The sequence below is a fragment of the Pristiophorus japonicus genome, chromosome 17, assembly GCF_044704955.1.
Source record: "Pristiophorus japonicus isolate sPriJap1 chromosome 17, sPriJap1.hap1, whole genome shotgun sequence".
Taxonomy (NCBI): domain Eukaryota; kingdom Metazoa; phylum Chordata; class Chondrichthyes; family Pristiophoridae; genus Pristiophorus; species Pristiophorus japonicus.
The window spans coordinates 51,771,762-51,798,180 of record NC_091993.1 but is presented as its reverse complement, the minus strand read 5'-3'; the positions used below and the strand labels follow the sequence as shown (position 1 = coordinate 51,798,180).

The window sequence follows — 26,419 nt, the reverse complement described above, 5'->3', positions numbered from 1 at the left end:
CGCCTCACAGCTAATCTGATGTGCCTTGATGACCCCAAGACGCAGAATGTCCAAGCGCTTGGTCTGCCCTCCAGGCCTCCATAACCAGTGCCTGCAAAGAGACGCTCGGTCACTCAACCAGGAAACACTAGGACTGGTTTGAGGCGAATGATCAGGAGATTCAAGAGCTAATAAATTGCAAGTGCAGGGCACTTCTGAGCCTTAAACAACAACCTAACTCGGGAGCAGCAAAGCAGCAATACAGACGGATCAAGGCTGAGGTCCAACAAAAAACCCGGTGCCTAAAGAACAGGTGGTGGATGGAGAAAGCACAGGAGATACAGCAGCTGGCCGACAACCATGATGTACGAGGATTCTTCATCGCAGTCAAGGTCACCTGCGGTCTAAACTCCCAAGGCTCAACCACACTCCTGGCCAAGAGCGGGGAAACACTTATCAAGGACACTGAGGCAGTCAGGGCCCACTGGAATGAGCACTTCGAATATCTCCTCAATCGAGACTTTGCCTTTGACTCGAGTGTTCGCGACTCCATTCCGCAGCATGCTACCCGCCACCACCTCAGTGAGACCCCAACTCTGCATGAGGTAGAAAAAGCCATAAGACAGTTAAAAAACAACAAGGTTACGGGAGCAGATGGAATCCCTGCTGAGGCACTGAAGTATGGAGAGGCACTGCTGGCGCGAATACACGACCTCATCTCTCTCATCTGGAGGGAGGAGAGCATGCCGGGAGATCTTAGAGATGCAGTGATCGTGACCATCTTTAAAAAAGGGGACAAATCCGACTGCGGCAACTACAGAGGAATCTCCCTGCTATCAGCCACTGGGAAAGTCGTCGCTAGAGTCCTCCTCAACTGTCTTCTCCCCATGGCCGAGGAGCTCCTCCCAGAGTCGCAGTGCGGATTTCGTCCCCTTCAGGGCACAACAGACATTATTTTTGCAGCGCGACAGCTGCAAAAATGCAGGGAACAGCACCTGCCCTTATACATGGCCTTCTTCAACCTTACAAAGGCCTTTGACACTGTCAACCGCGAGGGTCTATGGAGTGTCCACCGTTTCGGATGCCCCCAAATGTACGTCACCATACTCCGCCTGCTCCATGACGACATGCAGGCCGTGGTCTTTACCAACGGATCCATCACAGACCCAATCCACGTCCGGACCGGGGTCAAGCAGGACTGCGTCATCGCCCCAGCCCTCTTCTCAATCTTCCTCATTGCCATGCCCCACCTCACAGTTGACAAGCTCCCCGCTGGAGTGGAACTAAACTACAGAACCAGTGGGAAGCTGTTCAACCTTCGCCGTCTCCAGGCCAGGTCCAAGACCACTCCAACCTCTGTCGTCGAGCTGCAGTACGCGGACGACGCCTGCATCTGTGCACACACAGAGGCTGAAGTCCAGGACATCGTCGACGTATTTACCAAGGCGTATGAAAGCATGGGTCTTACGTTAAACATCAGTAAGACAAAGATCCTCCACTAGCCTGTCCTCGCCACACAGCACTGCCCCCCAGACATCAAGATCCACAGCCCTGGACAGCGTGGACCACTTCCTTTCTCTCGGGAGCCTCCTATCAACAAGAGCAGGCATTGATGACGAGATCTAACACCGTCTCCAGTGCACCAGTGCAGCCTTCGGCCGCCTGAGGAAAAGAGTGTTTGAAAACCAGGCCCTCGACACTGTCACCAAGCTCATGGTCTACAGGGCCATAGTAATACCCGCCCTCCTGTATGGCTCAGAGACGTGGACCATGTACAGTAGACACCTCAAGTCGCTGGAGAAATACCACCAGCGATGTCTCCGCAAGATCCTACAAATTCCCTGGGAAGACAGACATTAGCGTCCTCGTTCAGGTCAACATCCCCAGCATTGAAGCAATGACCACACTTGATCAGCTCCGCTGGGCAGGCCACATAATTCGCATGCCAGACACGAGACTCCCAAAGCAAGCGCTCTACTCGGAACTCGTCCACGGCAAACGACCCAAAGGCGGGCAGAGGAAACGTTACAAGGACATCCTCAAAGCCTCCCTGATAAAGTGCGACATCCCCACTGACACCTGGGAGTCCCTGGCCAAAGACCGCACTAAGTGGAGGAAGTGCATCTAGGAGGACACTGAGCTCCTCGAATATCGTCGCCGAGAGCATGCAGAAGTCAAGCGCAGGCAGCGGAAGGAGTGTGCAGCAAAGCAGGCTCCCCGCCCACCCTTCCCCTCAACCACTGTCTGTCCCACCTGTGACAAAGACTGTGGTTCTCATATTGGACTGTGCAGCCACCTGAGAACTCATACTAAGAGTGGAAGCAAGGCTTCCTCGATTCCAAGGGACTGACTATGATGATGATGATGATATTTTTAAATTTAATTGCACCACTGCCTCCGCTGCCCAAGTTTGCCTTAAGGCCCTGAACAGAACAAGGAATATTAAATACTGGTAGCACGAGGAAGGTTAGAGACGTATTTGGTGCCAGTATATTCAAAGGGACCATAGCCACATTGGATTTGAAGCTGTATCTAGAATCCTATTGAGGACAGTTCAGATTTGTACGGCTGCAGGGCTAGTGACAGCTGGAACAAGGCAGAGGCTGCCCCAGGTTCTCATCGACTCCCGCCATGTGCTTGTGGAGGGAGTTCCGTGTACACAGAAAGGTCCTTTTCCCTGCCAGTGGGTGGACGAGACCTACCCAGGACACCAAGAGGGGCCTGGTGGGAGATTAAGGAGGACCTGGTGCAGTGCTGTGTTGTGGAAAAAAACACCACTCGAAGTCACTTATAGTCCATGATATGAGAATTCTTTAATACAAGCATGCAGAGGAGAGCATTTGGCATCCCTAAGTCTATCAACTTTACAAGAGTCGTGGCAATGTATTTCTACATAATCAAGCGGAAACGAAACTCGACAGTTGGCAAGGATGCTGACAGTTGCTCAATTGTTAATTACTGACCACGTAAGCTTTTAGCAGATTGTATTCTGTTATCTGGACTGTCCCAGTTTCCAAGGTCTTTATGTTTGCCCATTGTCTCTGTAACAAGGTTTCATGAAACATCTTTATACCAACTGTTACTTATTAACTGTTGACACTATGCTTCTGTCTGTTTTGGCCAAGCTTCCCATCATGCCTTGTGATTATGGTCGCAGTCTAATTCATGGCTTCCAACATAGCTAGAGTTTTACAACAACACTCCCATTAACCCTGTTCCTACATTATGCTGAAAAAGTTTTTTTTATTTGTACATGGGATGTGGACGTCCAGCATTTATTGCCCATCCCTAATTGCCCTCGAGAAGGTGATGGTGAGCCGCCATCTTGAATCACTGCAGTCCATGTGGTAACTCCACCATGCTGGAAGGAGTCCTCAGGAGAGAGTTCCAGGATTTTGACCCAGCGACGATGAAGAAACGGGCGATATATTTCCAAGCCAGGATGGTGTGTGACTTGGAGGGGAACATTGAGGTGGTGGTGTTCCCATGCATCTGCTGACCTTGTCCTTCTCACGTGTTTGGGAGGTGCTGCCGAAGAAGCCTTGGTGAGTTGCTGCAGTGCATCTTGTAGATGGTACACACTGCAGTCACGGTGCGCTGGTGCTGGAGTGAATTTTGAAGGTGGTGGAGGGGATGCCAGTCAAACAGGCTGCTTTGTCCTGGATGGTGTTGAGCTTCTTGAGTGTTGTTGGAGCTGCACTCATCCAGGCAAGTGGAGAGTATTCCATCACACTCCTGACATGTGCCTTGTAGATGGTGGAAAGGGTTTGGGGAGTCAGGAGGTGAGACACTCGCCGCAGAATGCCCAACCTTTGGGGGAGACCTGAACAGATACCAACCTTCTGTAACTTATTTCAAATTTCAAATTTCCCACGCATGTGCCTCCAGTCGTGCCTCTCTCTCTCTCTCGCCTTCTCTCTCTCTCTCTCTCTCGCTTTCTCTCTCTCTCTCTCTCTCTCACTCTCACTCTCTCTCTTGCCTTCTCTCTCTTTCTCTCTCTCTCTCGCCTTCTGTCTCTCTCTCTCTCTCTCACCTCTCTCTCTCTCTCTAGCTGCAAATTTAAGAATCCTGCTAAATTAAACCAATAGTCATGGTAAATTAAGAACAGTGCACATTTTGCAAATTACAGGGATCAGAAAAGTAGTTGTTACTAAGGATCATATGAAGATTCCAGCTTCTATGTTTGCGATCCGGGGACGGGCTGTTTGGTCAAAAGATAACACTCACTAATGGGGTTTCTCTTATTAGGTGGCGGTCTTCAGTTTCAGATTTCTGAATTTATAAAAGAAACACATAAAATGTAGATTATTTGATCCCCACAGGTTGCTAGAAATGCTATTTAGCGATCCAGCGAGCTTATTTGAAACTGATTTTGAATTTTTTTCTTTTTAATAACATTGATAAGGAAATAAGAGGCACAAAAAAAAGTGGGTGGGGGGGGCGGGGATTATCTTTGCTTTCCTCGTATAGGATAAGCTTAGCTGATGTCTTTAAACCTTAAATAGGTAACGTATACATTTTGAAAAAAGAATGTTCCAGCAACAAAAACAAATTTGTAATAATTAATGTCATTGAAGTTCAACTCTTCATATGTATACAAGTACAGCATCGAATATCCGGAAGCCTCAGGACTGAGGCCATTCCGGATTCTGCGTATTTCCAGACTTCGGAACGTCTTTCTGAAGTCTCGAGTCCGGAAACGCCTGGGCCGAGGTAGGGATGGGAGGGGAGGTTGGGTGGCCGAGGTATTTCTGAGAGTATGGTACTAGATGTATGGAAACTTCCACTTCCATTCTTTCATATTCTTAGTTAAAAACTAGCCCAAAACAGGGTAACTTTATTACATTCCCAAACATGTAGCTAATGACTCTTTTACTAAATGTCCTTTTTTGATGATCCCCATTCTGGCAAAGTGACAGGTGAGTAAGCATTTTTTCTTTATTAAAATGGAACAGGTCACGTTCCACACAAGAGATTGGTGTGCAATATTAAAGCACATGGTATTGGGGGTAATGTACTGACGTGGATAGAGAACTGGTTGGCAGACAGGAAGCAGAGATAAACGGGTCCTTTTCAGAATGGCAGGCAGTGACTAGTGGGGTGCCGCAGGGCTCAGTGCTGGGACCCCAGCTTATTTACAATATACATTAATGATTTAGATGAAGGAATTGAGTGTAATATCTCCAAGTTTGCGGATGACACTAAGCTGGGTGGCGGTGTGAGCTATGAGGAGGACGCTAAGAAGCTGCAGGGTGACTTGGACAGGTTAGGCGAGTGGGCAAATGCATGGCAGATGCAGTATAATGTGGATAAATGTGAGGTTATCCCCTTTGGGGGCAAAAACACGGAGGCAGAATATTATTTGAATGGCGGCAGATTAGGAAAAGGGGAGGTGCAACGAGACCTGGGTATCATGGTACATCAGTCATTGAAAGTTGGCATGCAGATACAGCAGGCGGTGAAGGCGGCAAATGGTATGTTGGCCTTCATAGCTAGGAGATTTGAGTATAGGAGCAGGGACGTCTTAATTAAGTTGTACAGGGCCTTGGTGAGGCCTCACCTGGAATATTGTGTTCTGTTTTGGTCTCCTAATCTGAGGAAGGACGTTCTTGCTATTGAGGGAGTGCAGCGAAGGTTCACCAGACTGATTCCTGGGATGGCAGGACTGACATGAGGAGAGACTCCTATTCACTGTAGTTTAGGAGGATGAGAGGGGATCTCATAGAAACATATAAAATTCTGATGGGACTGGACAGGTTAAATGCGCCCAGAGAGTGGTGCACCTGTGGAATTCTCTAGCACAGAAAGTTGTTGAGGCCAATTCACTAAATATATTCAAAAAGGAGTTAGATGTAGTCCTTACTACTAGGGGGATCAAAGGGTATGGCGAGAAAGCAGGAATGGGGTACTGAAGTTGCATGTTCAGCCATGAACTTATTGAATGGCGGTGCAGGCTCGAAGGGCCGAATGGCCTACTCCTGCACCTATTTTCTATGTTTCTATCTCTCTTGCCTTCTCTCTATCTCTCTCACTCTCTTGCCTTCTCTCTCTCTCACGCGCGCTTTCTCTCTCCCTCTCTCTCTCACTCGCCTTCTCTCTCACTCGTTCTCTCACATTCTCTCTCTCTCTTTATCTCGCCTTCTCGCTCTATCTCTCTCCCTCTATTTCTCTCCCTCTCTCTCTCTGTCTCTCTCACCTTCTCTCTCTCACCTTCTCTTTCTCTCTCTTTCTCTCCTTCTCTCTCTCGCCTTCTCTCTTTTGCCTTCTCTCTCTCTTGCTTCTCTATCTCACCTTCTCTGTCTCTCTCTCTCTCGCCTTCTCTCGCCTTCTCTCTCGCCTACTCTTGCTCTCTCTCTCTCGCCTTCTCTGTCTCTCTCTCTCTCTCTCGCCTTCTCTCTCTCTCTCCTCTCTCGCCTTCTCTCTCTCTCTCTTGCCTGCTTTTTCTCGCCTTCTCTCTCTCTCTCTCTCGCTACTGCTCTCTCTCGCCTTCTCTCTCTCTTTCTCTCACCTCTCTCGGCTTCTCTCTTTTGGCTTCTCTCTCTCTCGCCTTCTCTCTCTCGCCTTCTCTCTCTCGCCTTCTCTGTCTCTCTCACTCCCTCTCTCTCTCTCATCTTCTCTCTCTCTCTCTCTCTCGCCTTCTCTCTATCTCTCTCTCACTCTCGCCTTCTGTCTCTCTCTCACCTTCTCTCTCTCTCTCCTCTCTCTTGCATTCTCTCTCTCACCCTCGCACTCACCTTCTCTCTCTTGCCTACTCTATCTCTCTCCCTCTCTCTCTCACCTTCTGTCCCTCTCGCTCTTTCTCTCACCTCTCTCTCGCATTCTCTCTCGCATTCTCTCTCGCCTTCTCTCTTTTGCCTTCTCTCTCTCTCGCTTCTCTCTCTCACCTTCTCTGTCTCTCTGTCTCTCTCTCTCTCGCCTTCTCTCTCTCTCTCTCTCGCCTTCACTCTCCCCCTCTCGCTCTCGCCTTCTATCTCTCTCTCTCTCTCTTTCTCACACCTTCTCTCTCTCACCTTCTCTCTCGCCTTCTCTCTTAAGCCTTCGCTCTCTCGCGTTCTCTCTCTCTCCCCTTCTGTCTCTCTTGCCTGTTTTTTCTCGCCTTCTCTCTCTCTCTCTCTCTCTCTCTCTCTCTCTCTCCTGCTCTCTCTCGCCTGCTCTCTCTCGCCTTCTATCTCCCTCTCTTTCTCTCACATTCTCTGTCTCACCTTCTCTCTCGTCTTCTCTCTTTTGGCTTCTCTCTCTCTCTAGCCTTCTCTCTCTCTAGCCTTCTCTCTCTCGCCTTCTCTCTCTCCCTCTCTTTCTCTCACATTCTCTGTCTCACCTTCTCTCTCGTCTTCTCTCTTTTGGCTTCTCTCTTTCTCTAGCCTTCTCTCTCTCGCCTTCTCTCTCTCCCTCTCTCTTTCTCTCTCTCTCACCTTCTCTCTATATCTCTCTCACTCTCGCCTTCTGTCTCTCTCACCTTCTCTCTCTCTCTATCTTTCCTTCTCTCTCTCATTCTCTCTCTCGCTCACTTTCTCTCTCTTGCCTTCTCTATCTCTCTCCCTCTCTCTCTCACCTGTCCCTCTCGCTCTCGCCTTCTCTCACTCCCTCCTCTCTCTCCCTCTCTCTTTCTCGCCGTCCCTCTCTCTCTCTCTCTCTCTCGCCTTCTCTGTCTCTCTCTCTCGCCTACTCTCCGTCTCTCTCTCTTTCTCTCGCCTTCTCTTTATCAATTTCTCTCACCTTCTCTCTCTCTCTCTCTCACCTTCTCTCTCTCACTTTCCCGCCTTCTCTTTCTCGCGCTCTCTCTCTCCGATTCTCTCCCTCTCTATCTCTCCCTCTCCTCTCTCTTGACTTCTCTCTCTCTCGCCTTCTCGCTCTCACCTCTCTATCTCTCTCTCTCGCATTCTCTCTCTCACTCCCTCTCTCTCTCACCTTTTCTCTCTCTCTCGCCTTCTCTCTCTCTCTCTCTGTCTCTCTCGCCTTCTCTCTATCTCTCTGTCACTTTCACCTTCTGTCTCTCTCTCGCCTTCTCTCTCTCTCACTCTCTCGCCTTCTTGCTCTCATTCTCTCTCTCTCTACCTCTCCTTCCCTCTCTTGCCTTCTCTCTCTCTCTCCCCCTCTCTCTCTCCCCCTCTCTCTACTTCTCTCTCTCTCTCCCCCTCTCTCTACTTCTCTCTCTCTCGCCTTCTCTCTCTCTCTCTTGCCTGCTTTTTCTCACCTTCTCTCTCTCTCTCTCTACCGATCTCTCTCGCCTTCTCTCTCTCTCTCTTTCTCTCACCTTCTCTCTCTCTCCTTCTCTCGCGACTTCTCTCTCGACTTCTCTCTTTCGGCTTCTCTCTCTCTCTCTCTCTCTCGCTCCTGCTCTCTCAAGCATTCTCTCTCTCACTTTCTCTCGCTCTCTCGCCTTCTCTCTCTCGCCTTCTCTATCTCTCTCTCTCTCTCTCACCTTCTGTCCCACTCTCTCTCGCTCTCGCCTTCTCTCTCTCTCCCTCTCACTCCCTCTCTCTCTCTCTCATCCGGTCTCTTTCTGGCCTTCAATCTCTCTTTCTCTCTCCCACCTTCTCTCTCTCTCTCTCACTTGCCTTCTCTCTCTCTCTTTCTCTCTCTCTCTCTCTCTCTCTCGCCTTCTCGCTCTCACCTTCTCTCTATCTCTCTCTCTCGCATTCTCTCTCTCCCTCCCTCTCTCTCTCACCTTCTCTCTCTCTCGCCTTCTCTCTCTCTCTCTCTCTCTCTGTCTCTCTCGCCTTCTCTCTATCTCTCTGTCACTTTCGCCTTCTGTCTCTCTATCGCCTTCTCTCTCTCTGTCGCCTTCTCTCTCTCTCACTCTCTCGCCTTATCGCTCTCACCTTCTCTCTATCTCTCTCTCGCATTCTCTCTCTCCCTCCCTCTCTCTCTCACCTTCTCTCTCTCTCGCCTTCTCTCTCTCTCTGTCTCTCTCGCCTTCTCTCTATCTCTCTGTCACTTTTGCCTTCTGTCTCTCTGTCGCCTTCTCTCTCTCTGTCGCCTTCTCTCTCTCTCACTCTCTCACCTTCTTGCTCTCATTCTCTCTCTCTCTCTCGCCTTCTCTCTCTCTCTCTCTCTCTCTCTCTCTCTACCTCTCCTTCCCTCTCTTGCCTTCTCTCTCTCTCTCTCACCTCTCTCTCTCCCTCTCTCTCTCTACTTCTCTCTCTCTCTTGCCTGCTTTTTCTCGCCTTCTCTCTCTCTCTCTCTCTACCTCTCCTTCCCTCTCTTGCCTTCTCTCTCTCTCTCTCACCTTCTCTCTCTCTCCCTCTCTCTACTTCTCTCTCTCTCGCCTTCTCTACTTCTCTCTCTCTCGCCTTCTCTCTCTCTCTTGCCTGCTTTTTCTCGCCTTCTCTCTCTCTCTCTCTCTCTCTACCGATCTCTCTCTATACCGATCTCTCTCGCCTTCTCTCTCTCTCTCTTTCTCTCACCTTCTCTCTCTCTCCTCTCTTTCGGCTTCTCTCTCTCTCTCTCTCTCGCTACTGCTCTCTCAAGCATTCTCTCTCTTACTTTCTCTCGCTCTCTCACCTTCTCTCTCTCGCCTTCTCTATCTCTCTCTCTCTCTCTCTCTCTCTCACCTGTCCCACTCTCTCGCTCTCGCCTTCTCTCTCTCTCCCTCTCTCTCTCTCTCTCTCTCTCTCTCTCTCTCCCCTGTATCTTTCTGGTCTTCCCTCTCTCTTTCTCTCTCTCCCGCCTTCTCTCTCTCTCTCACTTGCTTTCTCTCTCTCTCTCTCTCACTCTCTCTCTCGCCTTCTCTCTCTCTTTCTCTCTCTCTCTCTCGCCTTCTGTTTCTCTCTCTCTCTCACCTTCTCTCTCTCTATCTCTCTTGCCTTCTCGCTATCTCTCTTTCACTCTCTCACCTTCTCTCTCTCACGCGCGCTTTCTCTCTCTCTCTCTCTCTCTCTCTTTTTCTCTCACCTTCTCTCTCGCCTTCTCTCTTTTGCCTTCTCTCTCTCTCTTGCTTCTCTCTCTCACCTTCTCTGTCTCTCTCTCTCTCCCCTTCTCTCTCTTTCTCTCTCGCCGACTCTCGCTCTCTCTCTCTCTCGCCTTCTCAGTCTCTCTCTCTCGCCTTCTCTCTCTCTTTCTCTCTCTCTCTCTCGCCTTCTGTTTCTCTCTCTCTCTCACCTTCTCTCTCTCTATCTCTCTTGCCTTCTCGCTATCTCTCTTTCACTCTCTCACCTTCTCTCTCTCACGCGCGCTTTCTCTCTCTCTCTCTCTCTCTCTCTTTTTCTCTCACCTTCTCTCTCGCCTTCTCTCTTTTGCCTTCTCTCTCTCTCTTGCTTCTCTCTCTCACCTTCTCTGTCTCTCTCTCTCTCCCCTTCTCTCTCTTTCTCTCTCGCCGACTCTCGCTCTCTCTCTCTCTCGCCTTCTCAGTCTCTCTCTCTCGCCTTCTCTCTCTCTCTCTCTCTCCTCTCTCACCTTCTCTCTCTCTCTCTCTTGCCTGCTTTTTCTCGCCTTCTCTCTCTCTCTCTCGCCTTCTGTCTCTCTCACCTTCTCTCTCTCTCTCTCCTCTCTTGCATTCTCTCTCTCACTCTCTCACTCACCTTCTCTCTCTTGCCTACTCTATCTCTCTCCCTCTCTCTCTCACCTTCTGTCCCTCTCGCTCTTTCTCTCACCTCTCTCTCGCATTCTCTCTCGCCTTCTCTCTTTTGCCTTCTCTCTCGCTCTCGCTTCTCTCTCTCAGCTTCTCTGTCTCTCTGTCTCTCTCTCTCTCGCCTTCTCTGTCTCTCTCTCTCATCTTCTCTCTCTCTCTCTCTCTCTCTCTCCCCCTGTCTCTTTCTGGCCTTCCCTCTCTCTTTCTCTCTCTCCCGCCTTCTCTCTCTCTCTCACTTACCTTCTCTCTCTCTCTCTCCCTCTCTCTCTCTCTCACTCTCTCTCTCGCCTTCTCTCTCTCTTTCTCTCTCTCGCCTTCTGTCTCTCTCTCTCTCTCACCTTCTCTCTCTCTATCTCTCTTGCCTTCTATCTCTCTCTCACTCTCTCACCTCTCTCTCTCACGCGCGCTTTCTCTCTCTCTCTCTCTCTTATGCGCGCTTTCTCTCTCTCTCTCTCTTTTTCTCTCACCTTCTCTCTCGCCTTCTCTCTTTTGCCTTCTCTCTCTCTCTTGCTTCTCTCTCTCACCTTCTCTGTCTCTCTCTCTCTCTCGCCTTCTCTCTCTCTCTCGCCGACTCTCGCTCTCTCTCTCTCGCCTTCTCAGTCTCTCTCTCGCCTTCTCTCTCTCTCTCTCTCTCTCTCTCTCTCTCTCTCTCTCCTCTCTCGCCTTCTCTCTCTCTCTTGCCTGCTTTTTCTCGCCTTCTCTCTCTCTCTCTCTCTCTCTCGCTACTGCTCTCTCTCGCCTTCTCTCTCTCTCTCACCTCTCTCTCACCTTCTCTCTCGGCTTCTCTCTTTTGGCTCTCTCTATCTCTCTCTCACTCTCGCCTTCTGTCTCTCTCACCTTCTTTCTCTCTCTCTCCTTCTCTCTCTTGCATTCTCTCTCTCACTCTCTCACTCACCTTCTCTCTCTTGCCTACTCTATCTCTCTCCCTCTTTCTCTCACCTTCTGTCCCTCTCGCTCTTTCTCTCACCTCTCTCTCGCATTCTCTCTCGCCTTCTCTATTTTGCCTTCTCTCGCTCTCGCTTCTCTCTCTCACCTTCTCTGTCTCTCTGTCTCTCTCTCGCCTTCTCTCTCTTTCTCTCTCGCCTTCTCTGTCTCTCTCTCTCACTCTCGCCTTCTCTCTCTCTCTCTCTCTCGCCTTCTCTCTCTCTCTCTCGCCTTCTCTCTCCCCCTCTTGCTCTCGCCTTCTCTCTCTCTCTCTGTCTCTGTCTCTCTCACCATCTCTCTCTCGCCCTCTCTCTCTCTCTCACCTCTCTCTCTCTCTCGCGTTCTCTCTCTCTCTCTCTCTCTCTCTCTCGTCTTCTCTCTATCTCACTCTCACTTTCACCACCTCTCTCTCGCCTAGTCGCTCGCCTTCTCTTTCTCGCCTTCACTCTCTCTCTCTCGCTCTCTCATTCTCTCTCTCACCTTCTCTCTCTCGCCTTCTCTGTCTCTCTCACTCCCTCTCTCTCGCCTTCTCTCTCTCTCTCTCTCTCTCTCGTCTTCTCTCTATCTCACTCTCACTCTCACCACCTCTCTCTCGCCTAGTCTCTCGCCTTCTCTTTCTCGCCTTCTCTCTCTCTCTCATTCTCTCTCTCACCTTCTCTCTATCTCTTTCTCTCTCGCACTCTCTCTCGCCTTCTCTGTCTCTCTCTCTCTCTGGCCTTCTCTCTCTCTCTCCCTCTCTCTCCTCTCTCTCGCCTTCTCTCTCTCATTCTCTCTCACCTCTCTCTCTCTCTCGCATACTCTCGCTCTCTCTCTCGCCTTCGCCTTCTCTCTCTCTCTCTCTCCCTCCACTCTCTGTCTCGCCTTCTCTCACTCACCTTCTCTTTTTCTCTCTCTCTCTCTTGCCTTCTCACTCTCACTCGCCTTCTTTCGCGCCTTCTCTCCCTCGCCTTCTCTCTCTAATTCTCTCTCTCACCTCCTCTCTCTCTCTCTCTCTCATACTCTCACTCTCTCTCTCTCGCCTTCTCTGTCTTTCCCTCTGTCGCCTTTTCTCTCTCTCCCTCTCGCTCTCTCCTTCTCTCTCTCGCCTTCTCTCTCTCTTGCCTGCTTTTTCTCGCCTTCTCTCTCTCTCTCTCTCGCCTTCTCTCTCTCTCACTCTCTCTCGCCTTCTCTCTCTCTCTTTCTCTCTCTGTCTCTCTCTCTCTCTCTCTCGCCTTCTCTGTCTTTCCCTCTGTCGCCTTCTCTCTCTCTCCCTCTCGCTCTCTCCTCCTCTCTCTCGCCTTCTCTCTCTCTTGCCTGCTTTTTCTCGCCTTCTCTCTCTCTCTCTCTCTCGCCTTCTCTCTCTCTCTTTCTCTCTCTCTCTGTCTCTCTCTCTCTCTCTCTCGCCTTCTCTCACTCGCCTTCTCTTTTCCTCTCTCTCTCTTGCCTTCTCACTCTCACTCGACTTCTTTCTCGCCTTCTCTCCCTCGCCTTCTCTCTTTCTCTTTCTCTCTCTCGCCTTCTCCCTCTTGCCTTCTCTCTCTATCACTCTCTCTCGCCCTCTCTCTCTCACGCCCTCTCTCTCTCTCGCCTTTTCTCTCTCTCTCTGTCTCTCTCAATCTTCTTCTCCTTCTCTCTCTCGCCTTCTCTCTCTCTCTCTGTCTCTCACTCTCTCTCTCACTTTCTCTCTCGCCTTCTCTCTCGCCTTCTCTCTCGCCGTCTCTCTCTCGCCTTCTCCCTATCACTCTCTCTAACTCTCTCGCCTTTTCCCTCTAACACCTTCTCTCTCTCACCTAGTCTCTCGCTTTCTCTCTCTCGCCTTCTCTCTCGCTCTCTCTCTCTCTAATTCTCTCTATCACCTCCTCTCTCTCTCTCTCTCTCTCTCTCTCTCGCATACTCTCAGTCTCTCTCTCTCGCCTTCTCTGTCTCTCCCTCTGTCGCCTTCTCTCTCTCTCCCTCTCGCTCTCTCCTCTCTCTCTCGCCTTCTCTCTCTCTCTCTTGCCTGCTTTTTCTCGCCTACTCTCTCTCTCTCTCTCTCTCTCTCTCTACCGATCTCTCTCGCCTTCTCTCTCTCTCTCTCTCTCTCTCTTTCACTCACCTTCTCTCTCTCCTTCTCTCTCGACTTCTCTCTTTCGGCTTCTCTCACTTTCGGCTTCTCTCTCTTTCTCGCTCCTGCTCTCAAGCATTCTCTCTCTCTCGCTCTCTCGCCTTCTCTCTCTCGCCTTCTCTATCTTTCTCTCTCTCTCTCTCACCTTCTCTCTCTCTCCCTCTCACTCCCTCTCTCTCTTTCTCTCTCTCTCTCTCACTCTCACTCTCTCTCTCGCCTTCTCTCTTTCTCTCTCTCGCCTTCTGTCTCTCTCTCTCTCTCTCACCTTCTCTCTCTCTCTCTCTATCTCTCTTGCCTTCTCTCTATCTCTCTCACTCTCTTGCCTTCTCTCTCTCTCTCTCTTGCCTTCTCTCTCTCTCATTCGCGCTTTCTCTCTCCCTCTCTCTCTCACTCGCCTTCTCGCTCACTCGTTCTCTCTCACCTCTCTTTCTCTCGCCTTCTCGCTCTATCTCTCTCCCTCTATCTCTCTCTCTCTCTGTCTCTCTCTCTCTCTTTCTCTCTCGCCTACTCTCGCTCTCTCTCGCCTTCTCAGTCTCTCTCTCACTTTCGCCTTCTGTCGCTCTCACCTTCACTCTCTCTCTCTCCTCTCTCTTGCATTCTCTCTCTCTCTCTCTGACTCAACTTCTCTCTCTTGCCTACTCTATCTCTCCCTCTCTCACCTTCTGTCCCTCTCGCTCTTTCTCTCACCTCTCTCTCGCCTTTTCTCTTGCCTTCTCTCTCTCTCGCTTCTCTCTCTCACCTTCTCTGTCTGTCTGTCTCTCTCTCTCTCGCCTTCTCTCTCTTTCTCTCTCACCTTCTCTCCCTCTCTCTCTCTCACTTTCTATCTCGCTCTCTCTCTCGCCTTCTCTCTCCCCCTCTCGCTCTTGCCTTCTCTCTCTCTCTCTCTCTTGCCTTCTCTCTTGCCTTCTCTCTCTCTCTCGCGTTCTCTCTCTCTCTCTCTCTTTCTCTCACCTTCTCTCTCGCCTTCTCTCCTTTGGCTTCTCTCTCTCTCTCTCTCGCCTTCTCTCTCTCTCTCTCTCTCTCGCTCGTCTTCTCTCTATCACTCTCTCACTCTTGCCTTCTGTCTCTCTCTCTCACCTTCTCTCTCTCTCTCTCTCTCCTTCTCTCTCTCGCATTCTCTCTCTCACTCACCTTCTCTCTCTTGCCTTCTCAATCTCTCTCCCTCTCTCTCACCTTCTCTCGCTCTCGCTCTCGCCTTCTCTCTCCTCTCTCTCCCTTTCTCTTTCTCGCCGTCCCTCTCTCACTCTCTCTCTCTCCCGCCTCCTCTCTCTCTCTCGGACGCCTTCTCTCTCTCTCTCTCACCTTCTCTCCCTCTCTCTTTCTCGCTTTCTCTGTCTCTCTCTCGCCTTCTCTCTCGCCCTCTCCCTCTCGCCTTCTCTCTCTCTCTCTCACCTTTTCTCTCTCGCCTTCTCTCTCTCTCTCCCTCCTTCTCTCTCTCTCTCGCCTTCTCTCCCTCTCTCTCTCGCCTTCTCTCCCCCTCTCTCTCGCTTTCTCTCTCGCTTTCTCTCTCGCCTTCTCTCTCTCTCTCTCTCTCTCTCTCTTTCACTCTCGCCTACTCTCCGCTCTCTCTCGCGCGTTCTTTGTCTTTCTCTCTCGCCTTCTCTCTCTCTCTCTCTCGCCTTCTCTCTCTCGCTCTCTCGCCTTCTCTCTCCCCCTCTCGGTCTCGCCTCCTCTCTCTCTCTCGCCTTCTCTCTCTCTCTCTGTCTCTCTCACCATCTCTCACCTTTTCTCGCTCTCTCTCACCTCTCCCTGTCTCTCTCTCGCGTTCTCTTTCTCTCACGTTCTCTCTCTCACCTTCTCTCTCGCCTTCTCTCTTTTGGCTTCTCTCTCTCGTCTTCACTCTATCTCTCTCTCACTCTCGCCTTCTGTCTCTCTCTCTCACCTCTCTCTCTCTCTCTCCTTCTCTCTCTCACTCACCTTCTCTCTCTTGCCTTCTCTCTCTCTCTCCCTCTCTTTTTTTCCTTCTGTCGCTCTTGCTCTCGCCTTCTCTCTCTCCCTCTCTCTCTCCCTTTCTCTTTCTCGCCGTCCCTCTCTCACTCTCTCTCTCTCCCGCCTCCTCTCTCTCTCTCGCACGCCTTCTCTCTCTCTCTCACCTTCTCTCCCTCTCTCTCTCACCTTCTCTCCCTCTCTCTTTCTCGCTTTCTCTGTCTCTCTCTCGCCTTCTCTCTCGCCCTCTCCCTCTCGCCTTCTCTCTCTCTCTCTCTCTCTCACCTTTTCTCTCTCGCCTTCTCTCTCTCTCTCCCTCCTTCTCTCTCTCTCTCGCCTTCTCTCCCTCTCTCTCTCGCTTTCTCTCCCTCTCTCTCTCGCTTTCTCTCTCGCCTTCTCTCTCTCTCTCTCTCTCTCTCTCTCTTTCACTCTCGCCTACTCTCCGCTCTCTCTCTCGCCTTCTTTGTCTTTCTCTCTCTCTCGCCTTCTCTCTCTCTCCCTCTGTCTCTCTCTCTCTCTCTCTCGCTTTCTCTCTCTCTCACCTACTCGCTCCCTCTCGCCTTCTCTCTCTCTCTCACTCTCTTTCTCTCGCTCGCTTTCTCTCTCTCTCTCTCTCTCTCCCCCTCTCCCCCTCTCGCCTTCTCTCTCTCTCTCGCCTTCTCTCTCTATCTATCTCTCTCTCTCTCTCTCTCTGTCTCTCTCTCGCCTTCTATCTCTCTCTCGCCTTCTCTCTCTCTCGCTCTCTCTCACCATCTCTCACTTTTGCCTTCTCACTCTCTCTGTCTCTCTCTCGCCTTCTATCTCTCTCTCTCTCGCCTTCTCTCTATCTCGCTCTCACTCTCGTCTTCTGTCTCTCTCTCATCTTCTCTCTCTCTCTCTCTTGCCTTCTCTCTCTCTCTCTCGCATTCACTCTCTCTCTCTCTGTCTCTCACTTTTGCCTTCTCACTCTCTCTCTGTCTCTCTCTCTCTCGCATTCTCGCTCTCTCTCTCTCCATCAATCTCTCACTCTCGCCTTCTCTCTTGCCTTCTCCCTCTCTCTCTCACTCGCCTGCCCTCTCTCGCCTTCTCTCTCTCTCTCGCCTTCTCTCTCTCTCTCCCTCCTTCTCTCTCTCTCTCTCGCCTTCTCTGTCTCTCCCTCTGTCGCCTTCTCTCTCTCTCCCTCTCTCTCTCTCCTTCTCTCTCTCTCGCCTTCTCTCTCTCTCGCCTTCTCTCTCTCTCGCCTTTTCTCTCTCTCTTGCCTGCTTTTTCTCGCCTTCTCTCTCTCTCTCTCTCTACCGATCTCTCTCGCCTTCTATCTCTCTCTCTTTCACTCACCTTCTCTCTCTCCTTCTCTCTCGGCTTCTCTCTTTCGGCTTCTCTCTCTTTCTCGCTCCTGCTCTCTCAAGTATTCTCTCTCTGTCCCTCTCTCTCTCGCTCTCGCCTTCTCTCTCTCTCCCTCTCACTCTTTCTCTCTTTCTCTCTCACTCTCACTCTCTGTCTCGCCTTCTCTCTCTCTTTCTCTCTCTCTCTCGCCTTCTGTCTCTCTCTATCTCTCTCTCACTCTCTTGCCTTCTCTCTCTCTCATGCGCGCTTTCTCTCTCCCTCTCTCACTCGCCTTCTCTCTCACTTGTTCTCTCTCACCTTCTCTCTCTCACCTTCTCACTCTATCTCTCTCCCTCTATCTCTCTCTCTCTCTGTCTCTCTCGCCTTCTCTCTCTCACCTTCTCTTTCGCCTTCTCTCTCTCACCTTCTCTTTCTCTCTCTCTCTCTCTCTCTCTTTCTCTCGCCTTCTCTCTTTTGCCTTCTCTCTCTCTCTCTTGCTTCTCTCGCTCTCACTTTCTCTGTCTCTCTGTCTCTCTCTCGCCTTCTCTCTCTTTCTCTCTCGCCTACTCTCGCTCTCTCTCTCTCGCCTTCTCTGTCTCTCTCTCTCTCTCTCGCCTTCTCTCTCTCTTGCCTTCTCTCGATCTCTCTCACTTTCGCCTTCTGTCTCTCTCACCTCTCTCTCTCTCTCCTTCTCTCTCTTGCATTCTCTCTCTCTCTCTCTGACTCAACTTCTCTCTCTTGCCTACTCTATCTCTCTCCCTCTCTCACCTTCTGTCCCTCTCGCTCTTTCTCTCACCTTCTCTCTCTCGCCTTCTCTCGCCTTTTCTCTTTTGCCTTCTCTCTCTCTTTTGCTTCTCTCTCTCACCTTCTCTGTCTCTCTGTCTCTCACTTTCTATCTCGCTCTCTCTCTCTCGCCTTCTCTCTCCCCCTCTCGCTCTCACCTTCTCTCTCTCTCTCTCTTGCCTTCTCTCTCTCTCTCTCTCTCTCGCGTTCTCTCTCTTTCTCTCGCCTTCTCTCCTTTGGCTTCTCTCTCTCTCTCTCTCTCGCCTTCTCTCTCTCTCTCTCTCGCTCGTCTTCTCTCTATCTCTCTCTCACTCTCGCCTTCTGTCTCTCTCTCACCTTCTCTCTCTCTCTCCTTCTCTCTCTCCCATTCTCTCTCTCTCTTTCTCACTCACCTTCTCTCTCTTGCCTTCTCTATCTCACTCCCTCTCTCTCACCTTCTGTCGCTCTCGCTCTCGCCTTCTCTCTCTCTCTCTCTCCCTCTCTCCTCTCTCCCTTTCTCTTTCTCGCCGTCCCTCTCTCTCTCCCTCTCTCTCTCTCGCCTTCTCTCTCTCTCTCTCTCTCGCCTTCTCTCTCGCCTTCTCTCTCTCGCCTTCTCTCTCTCTCTCTCCCGCCTTCTCTCTTTCTCTCGCTCGCCTTCTCTCTCTCCCTCTCTCTATCTCGCTTTCACTCTCTTTCTCTCTCTCACCTTCACTCTCTCTGTCTCTCTGTGTCTCTCTCGCCATCTCTCTCTCTCTCTCTCTATCTCGCTTTCACTCTCTTTCTCTCTCTCACCTTCTTTGTATCTCTATCTCACTCTTTCCTTCACTCTCTCGTCTTCTCTCTCTCTCTCTCTCACTCTTCCTTCTCTCTCTCTCTCTCTTGCATTCACTCTCTCGCCTTCTCTGTATTGCCTTCGCCTTCTCTCTCTCCCTCTCTCTATCTCGCTTTCACTCTCTTTCTCTCTCTCACCTTCACTCTCTCTGTCTCTCTGTGTCTCGCTCGCCTTCTCTCTCTCCCTCTCTCTATCTCGCTTTCACTCTCTTTCTCTCTCTCACCTTCTTTGTATCTCTATCTCACTCTTGCCTTCTCTCTCTCGTCTTCTCTCTCTCTCTCTCTCACTCTTCCTTCTCTCTCTCTCTCTCTTGCATTCACTCTCTCGCCTTCTCTGTATTGCCTTCGCTTTCTCTCTCTCTCTCTCTCTCTCACCTTCACTCTCTCGCCTTCTCTCTCTCTCTCGTCTTCTCTCTCTCGCCTTCTGTCTCTCTCGCAATCTCGCTCTCTCTCTCTCACCTACTCTCTCTTTTTCTCTCGCCTTCTCTCTCACCTTCTCTCTTTCGCCTTCTTTCTCTCTCTCTCTCGCCTTCTCTGTCTATCACTTTTCCTCGCCTTCTCTCGATCGTTTTCTCTCTCCATCTCTCTCTCTCGCCTTCTCCCCCCTCTCTCTCTCTCTCTCTTGCTAACACTCTCTCGCCTTCTCTTTCTCTCTCTCTCTTTATCTTGCTGTCTCTCTCTCCCTGACTCTTTCTCACCTTCCCTCTCTCTCTCACCTTCTCTCTCTTGCCCTCTCTCTCCTTATTTCTCTCTCTCTCTCTCCCGCATTATCTCTCTCTCTCTCGCCTTCTCTCTCTCTCTCTCGCCTTCTCTCTCTCCTTCACTCTCACTGTCTCTCTTGCCATCTCTCTCTCGCCTTCGCTCTATCTCCCTCCCTCTGTCTCTCGCCATCTCTCTCTCTCTCTATCTATCTCTCTCGCCTTCTCTGTATCTCTCTCACTCGCTTTCTCTCTCTCTCTCTCTCCCTTTTTCACCTTCCTTTTCTCCCTCTCTCTCTATCTCTCTCTCTCTTTCTCTCTCTCTCTCTCACCCTGTCTCTTTCTCACCTTCCCTCTTTCTCTCTCTCTCTCCCGCCTTCCCTCTCTCTCTCTCGCTCGCCTTCTCTCTCTCTCTCTCTCGCCTTCTCTCTCTCTCTTTCTCTCTCTCTCTCGCCTTCTCTCTTTTGCCTTCTCTATCGCTCTCGCTTCTCTCTCTCACCTTCTCTGTCTCTCTGTCTCTCTCTCTCTCGCCTTCTCTCTCTTTCTCTCTCGCCTTCTCTGTCTCTCTCTCTCTCTCTCTCCCCTTCTCTCTCTCTCTCTCTCTCTCTCCCCTTCTCTCTCTCTCTCTCTCTCTCGCCTTCTCTCTCCCCCTCTTGCTCTCGCCTTCTCTCTCTCTCTCTGTCTCTGTCTCTCTCACCATCTCTCTCTCGCCCTCTCTCTCTCACCTCTCTCTCTCTCTCGCGTTCTCTCTCTCTCTCTCTCTCTCTCTCTCTCTCGCGTCTTCTCTCTATCTCACTCTCACTTTCACCACCTCTCTCTCGCCTAGTCTCTCGCCTTCTCTTTCTCGCCTTCTCTCTCTCTCTCTCTCTCTTGCCTGCTTTTTCTCGCCTTCTCTCTCTCTCTCTCTCTCTCTCTCGCTACTGCTCTCTCTCGCCTTCTCTCTCTTTCTCTCACCTCTCTCTCACCTCTCTCGGCTTCTCTCTTTTGGCTTCTCTCTATCTCTCTCTCACTCTCGCCTTCTGTCTCTCTCACCTTCTCTCTCTCTCTCTTTCTCTCACCTTCTCTCTCTCTCCTTCTCTCTTTCGGCTTCTCTCTCTCTCTCTCTCGCTCCTGCTCTCTCAAGCATTCTCTCTCTTACTTTCTCTCGCTCTCTCACCTTCTCTCTCTCGCCTTCTCTATCTCTCTCTCTCTCTCTCTCTCTCTCACTTGTCCCACTCTCTCGCTCTCGCCTTCTCTCTCTCTCCCTCTCACTCTCTCTCTCTCTCTCTCTCTCTCTCTCTCTCTCTCTCCCCCTGTCTCTTTCTGGCCTTCCCTCTCTCTTTCTCTCTCTATCCCGCCTTCTCTCTCTCTCTCACTTGCCTTCTCTCTCTCTCTCTCCCTCTCTCGCCTTCTCTCTCTCTCTCTCGCTTTCTCTCTCTCTCACTCTCTATCTCGCCTTCTCTCTGTCTTTCTTTCTCTCGCCTTCTGTCTCTCTCTCTCTCTCACCTTCTCTCTCTCTATCTCTCTTGCCTTCTCTCTATCTCTCTCTCACTCTCTCACCTTCTCTCTCTCTCACGCGCGCTTTCTCTCTCTCTCTCTCTCTTTTTCTCTCACCTTCTCTCTCGCCTTCCCTCTTTTTCCTTCTCTCTCTCTCTTGCTTCTCTCTCTCACCTTCTCTGTCTCTCTCTCTCTCGCCTTCTCTCTCGCCTTCTCTCTCTCTTTCTTTCTCTCGCCTTCTGTCTCTCTCTCTCTCTCACCTTCTCTCTCTCTCTCTCTCTCGCCTTCTCTCTCTCTCTCTCTCCTCTCTCGCCTTCTCTCTCTCTCTTGCCTGCTTTTTCTCGCCTTCTCTCTCTCTCTCTCTCTCTCTCTCACTACTGCTCTCTCTCGCCTTCTCTCTCTTTCTCTCACCTCTCTCTCACCTCTCTTTTGGCTTCTCTCTATCTCTCTCTCACTCTCGCCTTATGTCTCTCTCACCTTCTCTCTCTCCTTCTCTCTCTTGCATTCTCTCTCTCACTCTCTCACTCTCTCACTCACCTTCTCTCTCTTGCCTACTCTATCTCTCTCCCTCTCTCTCTCACCTTCTGTCCCTCTCGCTCTTTCTCTCACCTCTCTCTCGCATTCTCTCTCGCCTTCTCTCTTTTGCCTTCTCTCTCGCTCTCGCTTCTCTCACCTTCTCTGTCTCTCTGTCTCTCTCTCTCTCGCCTTCTCTCTCTTTCTCTCTCGCCTTCTCTGTCTCTCTCTCTCACTCTCGCCTTCTCTCTCTCTCTCTCTCTCGCCTTCTCTCTCTCTCTCTCGCCTTCTCTCTCCCCCTCTTGCTCTCGCCTTCTCTCTCTCTCTCTGTCTCTGTCTCTCTCACCATCTCTCTCTCGCCCCCTCTCTCTCTCTCACCTCTCTCTCTCTCGCGTTCTCTCTCTCTCTCTCTCTCTCGTCTTCTCTCTATCTCACTCTCACTTTCACCACCTCTCTCTCGCCTAGTCTCTCGCCTTCTCTCTCTCGCCTTCTCTCTCTCTCTCTCTCTCATTCTCTCTCATTCTCTCTCTCACCTCTCTCTCGCCTTCTCTGTCTCTCTCACTCCCTCTCTCTCGCCTTTTCTCTCTCTCTCGTCTTCTCTCTATCTCACTCTCACTCTCACCACCTCTCTCTCGCCTAGTCTCTCGCCTTCTCTTTCTCGCCTTCTCTCTCTCTCTCTCTCTCATTCTCTCTCTCACCTTCTCTCTATCTCTCTCTCTCTCGCACTCTCTCTCGCCTTCTCTGTCTCTCTCTTTCTGGCCTTCTCTCTCTCTCCCTCTCTCTCCTCTCTCTCTCTCGCCTTCTCTCTCTCATTCTCTCTCTCACCTTCTCTCTATCGCTCTCTCTCTCTCGCATACTCTCGCTCTCTCTCTCTCGCCTTCTCTGTCTCTCTCTCTCTGGCCTTCTCTCTCTCTCTCTCTCTCTCTCTCATTCTCTCTCATTCTCTCTCTCACCTCTCTCTCGCCTTCTCTGTCTCTCTCACTCCCTCTCTCTCGCCTTTTCTCTCTCTCTCGTCTTCTCTCTATCTCACTCTCACTCTCACCACCTCTCTCTCGCCTAGTCTCTCGCCTTCTCTTTCTCGCCTTCTCTCTCTCTCTCTCTCTCATTCTCTCTCTCACCTTCTCTCTATCTCTCTCTCTCTCGCACTCTCTCTCGCCTTCTCTGTCTCTCTCTCTCTGGCCTTCTCTCTCTCTCCCTCTCTCTCCTCTCTCTCTCTCGCCTTCTCTCTCTCATTCTCTCTCTCACCTTCTCTCTATCGCTCTCTCTCTCTCGCATACTCTCGCTCTCTCTCTCTCGCCTTCTCTGTCTCTCTCTCTCTGGCCTTCTCTCTCTCTCTCTCTCTCTCTCTCTCCCTCTCTCTCTCTCCTCTCTCTGTCTCGCCTTCTCTCACTCACCTTCTCTTTTTCTCTCTCTCTCTCTCTCTTGCCTTCTCACTCTCACTCGCCTTCTTTCGCGCCTTCTCTCCCTCGCCTTCTCTCTCTAATTCTCTCTATCACCTCCTCTCTCTCTCTCTCTCTCTCTCTCTCATACTCTCACTCTCTCTCTCTCGCCTTCTCTGTCTTTCCCTCTGTCGCCTTTTCTCTCTCTCCCTCTCGCTCTCTCCTTCTCTCTCTCACCTTCTCTCTCTCTTGCCTGCTTTTTCTCGCCTTCTCTCTCTCTCTCTCTCACCTTCTCTCTCTCTCTCTCTCTCTCGCCTTCTCTCTCTCTCTTTCTCTCTCTCTGTCTCTCTCTCTCTCTCTCTCTCTCGCCTTCTCTGTCTTTCCCTCTGTCGCCTTCTCTCTCTCCCTCTCGCTCTCTCCTCTCTCTCGCCTTCTCTCTCTCTTGCCTGCTTTTTCTCGCCTTCTCTCTCTCTCGCCTTCTCTCTCTCTCTCTCTCTCTCGCCTTCTCTCTCTCTCCCTCTCTCTCGCCTTCTCTCTCTCTCTTTCTCTCTCTCTCTGTCTCTCTCTCTCTCTGTCTCTCTCTCTCTCTCTCTCTCTCGCCTTCTCTCACTCGCCTTCTCTTTTCCTCTCTCTCTCTTGCCTTCTCACTCTCACTCGACTTCTTTCTCGCCTTCTCTCCCTCGCCTTCTCTCTTTCTCTTTCTCTCTCTCGCCTTCTCCCTCTTGCCTTCTCTCTCTATCACTCTCTCTCGCCCTCTCTCTCACGCCCTCTCTCTCTCTCTCGCCTTTTCTCTCTCTCTCTGTCTCTCTCAATCTTCTTCTCCTTCTCTCTCTCGCCTTCTCTCTCTCTCTCTGTCTCTCACTCTCTCTCTCACTTTCTCTCTCGCCTTCTCTCCCTCTCACGCCTTCTCTCTCTCGCCTTCTCTCTCTCGCTTTCTCCCTATCACTCTCTCTAACTCTCTCGCCTTTTCCCTCTAACACCTTCTCTCTCTCACCTAGTCTCTCGCTTTCTCTCTCTCGCCTTCTCTCTCGCTCTCTCTCTCTCTCTCTCTCTCTCTCGCATACTCTCAGTCTCTCTCTCTCGCCTTCTCTGTCTCTCCCTCTGTCGCCTTCTCTCTCTCTCCCTCTCGCTCTCTCCTCTCTCTCTCGCCTTCTCTCTCTCTCTCTTGCCTGCTTTTTCTCGCCTTCTCTCTCTCTCTCTCTCTCTACCGATCTCTCTCGCCTTCTCTCTCTCTCTTTCACTCACCTTCTCTCTCTCTCCTTCTCTCTCGACTTCTCTCTTTCGGCTTCTCTCACTTTCGGCTTCTCTCTCTTTCTCGCTCCTGCTCTCAAGCATTCTCTCTCTCTCGCTCTCTCGCCTTCTCTCTCTCGCCTTCTCTCTCTCGCCTTCTCTATCTTTCTCTCTCTCTCTCTCACCTTCTCTCTCTCTCCCTCTCACTCCCTCTCTCTCTTTCTCTCTCTCTCTCTCACTCTCACTCTCTCTCTCGCCTTCTCTCTTTCTCTCTCTCTCGCCTTCTGTCTCTCTCTCTCTCTCACCTTCTCTCTCTCTCTCTATCTCTCTTGCCTTCTCTCTATCTCTCTCTCACTCTCTTGCCTTCTCTCTCTCTCATGCGCGCTTTCTCTCTCCCTCTCTCTCACTCGCCTTCTCGCTCACTCGTTCTCTCTCACCTCTCTTTCTCTCGCCTTCTCGCTCTATCTCTCTCCCTCTATCTCTCTCTCTCTCTCTGTCTCTCTCTCTCTCTTTCTCTCTCGCCTACTCTCGCTCTCTCTCGCCTTCTCAGTCTCTCTCGCCTTCTCAGTCTCTCTCTCTCTCTCTCTCCTTCTCTCTCTCGCCTTCTCTCTCTCTCTCTTGCCTTCTCTCGGTCTCTCTCACTTTCGCCTTCTGTCTCTCTCACCTTCACTCTCTCTCTCTCTCCTCTCTCTTGCATTCTCTCTCTCTCTCTCTGACTCAACTTCTCTCTCTTGCCTACTCTATCTCTCCCTCTCTCACCTTCTGTCCCTCTCGCTCTTTCTCTCACCTCTCTCTCGCCTTTTCTCTTGCCTTCTCTCTCTCTCGCTTCTCTCTCTCACCTTCTCTCTCTCTCTCTCTCTCTCTCTCTCGCCTTCTCTCTCTTTCTCTCTCACCTTCTCTCCCTCTCTCTCTCTCACTTTCTATCTCGCTCTCTCTCTCTCGCCTTCTCTCTCCCCCTCTCGCTCTCGCCTTCTCTCTCTCTCTCTCTCTCTCTCTCTCTTGCCTTCTCTCTCGCCTTCTCTCTCTCTCTCTCTCTCTCTAGCGTTCTCTCTCTCTCTTTCTCTCACCTTCTCTCTCGCCTTCTCTCCTTTGGCTTCTCTCTCTCGCCTTCTCTCTCTCTCTCTCTCTCGCTCGTCTTCTCTCTATCTCTCTCTCACTCTTGCCTTCTGTCTCTCTCTCTCACCTTCTCTCTCTCTCTCTCTCTCTCTCTCTCCTTCTCTCTCTCGCATTCTCTCTCTCACTCACCTTCTCTCTCTTGCCTTCTCTATCTCTCTCCCTCTCTCTCACCTTCTGTCGCTCTCGCTCTCGCCTTCTCTCTCTCTCCCTCTCTCTCCTCTCTCTCCCTTTCTCTTTCTCGCCGTCCCTCTCTCTCTCTCTTCCGCCTTCTCTCTCTCGCCTTCTCTCTCTCTCTCTCTCTCTCTCACCTTCTCTCTCTCGCCTTCTCTCTCTCTCTCTCGCCTTCTCTCTCTCCCGCCTTCTCTCTCTCTCTCTCTCGCCTTCTCTCTCTCTCTCTCTTTCGCCTTCTCTCTCTCTCTCTCTCTCGCCTTCTCTCTCCCCCTCTCGCTCTCGCCTTCTCTCTCTCTCTTGACTTCTCTCTCTCTCTGTCTCTCTCACCATCTCTCACCTTTTCTCTCTCTCTCTCTCACCTCTCCCTGTCTCTCTCTCACGTTCTCTTTCTCTCACGTTCTCTCTCTCACCTTCTCTCTCGCCTTCTCTCTTTTGGCTTCTCTCTCTCGCCTTCTCTCTCTCACCTTTTCTGTCTCTCTCACTCCCTCTCTCTCTCACGCCTTCTCTCTCTCTCTCTCTCTCTCTCGCCTTCTCTCTCTCTCTCTCTCTCTCGCCTTCTCTCTCTCTCTCTCTCTCGCCCTCTCTCTCTCTCTCTCTCGACTTCTCTCTCTCGCCTTCTCTCTCTCTCTCTCGCCTTCTCTCTCTCTCTATCTCTCTCTCGCCTTCTCTCTCTCTCTCTCTCTCTCTCGCCTTCTCTCTCTCGCTCTCTCGCCTTCTCTCTCCCCCTCTCGCTCTCGCCTCCTCTCTCTCTCTCGCCTTCTCTCTCTCTCTCTGTCTCTCTCACCATCTCTCACCTTTTCTCGCTCTCTCTCACCTCTCCCTGTCTCTCTCTCGCGTTCTCTTTCTCTCACGTTCTCTCTCTCACCTTCTCTCTCGCCTTCTCTCTTTTGGCTTCTCTCTCTCTCTCGTCTTCACTCTATCTCTCTCTCACTCTCGCCTTCTGTCTCTCTCTCTCACTCACCTTCTCTCTCTCTCTCTCCTCTCTCTCTCTCTCTCTCACTCACCTTCTCTCTCTTGCCTTCTCTCTCTCCCTCTTTTTTTCCTTCCGTCGCTCTTGCTCTGGCCTTTTCTCTCTCCCTCTCTCTCTCACTCCATCTCTCTTTCTCGCCGTCCCTCTCTCACTCTCTCTCTCTCCCGCCTCCTCTCTCTCTCTCGCACGCCTTCTCTCTCTCTCTCACCTTCTCTCCCTCTCTCTTTCTCGCTTTCTCTGTCTCTCTCTCGCCTTCTCTCTCGCCCTCTCCCTCTCGCCTTCTCTCTCTCTCCGCCTTCCTCTCTCTCTCTTCTCTCCCTTTTCTCTCTCTCTCTCTCTCTCACCTTTTCTCTCTCGCCTTCTCTCTCTCTCTCCCTCCTCTCTCTCTCTCACCTTCTCTCCCTCTCTCTCTCGCTTTCTCTCTCGCCTTCTCTCTCTCTCTCTCTCTCACTGTCGCCTACTCTCCGCTCTCTCTCTCGCCTTCTCTGT

The 26,419-nt window shown here is 51.1% G+C and overlaps 1 protein-coding gene across 1 annotated transcript in view; it reads left to right on the top strand.

The window, feature by feature from the left end:
* The first annotated feature begins 299 nt into the window (after positions 1-299).
* ankdd1a (ankyrin repeat and death domain containing 1A) overlaps positions 300-26,419 on the top strand; it is a 152,367-nt gene continuing 126,247 nt past the window's right edge. Inside the window, exons 1-2 of the mRNA XM_070859137.1 lie at positions 300-518; positions 4,557-4,692. Of these exons, the coding sequence (XP_070715238.1) occupies positions 300-518; positions 4,557-4,692 (355 nt within the window). The remainder of the gene's footprint in view (positions 519-4,556; positions 4,693-26,419) is intronic.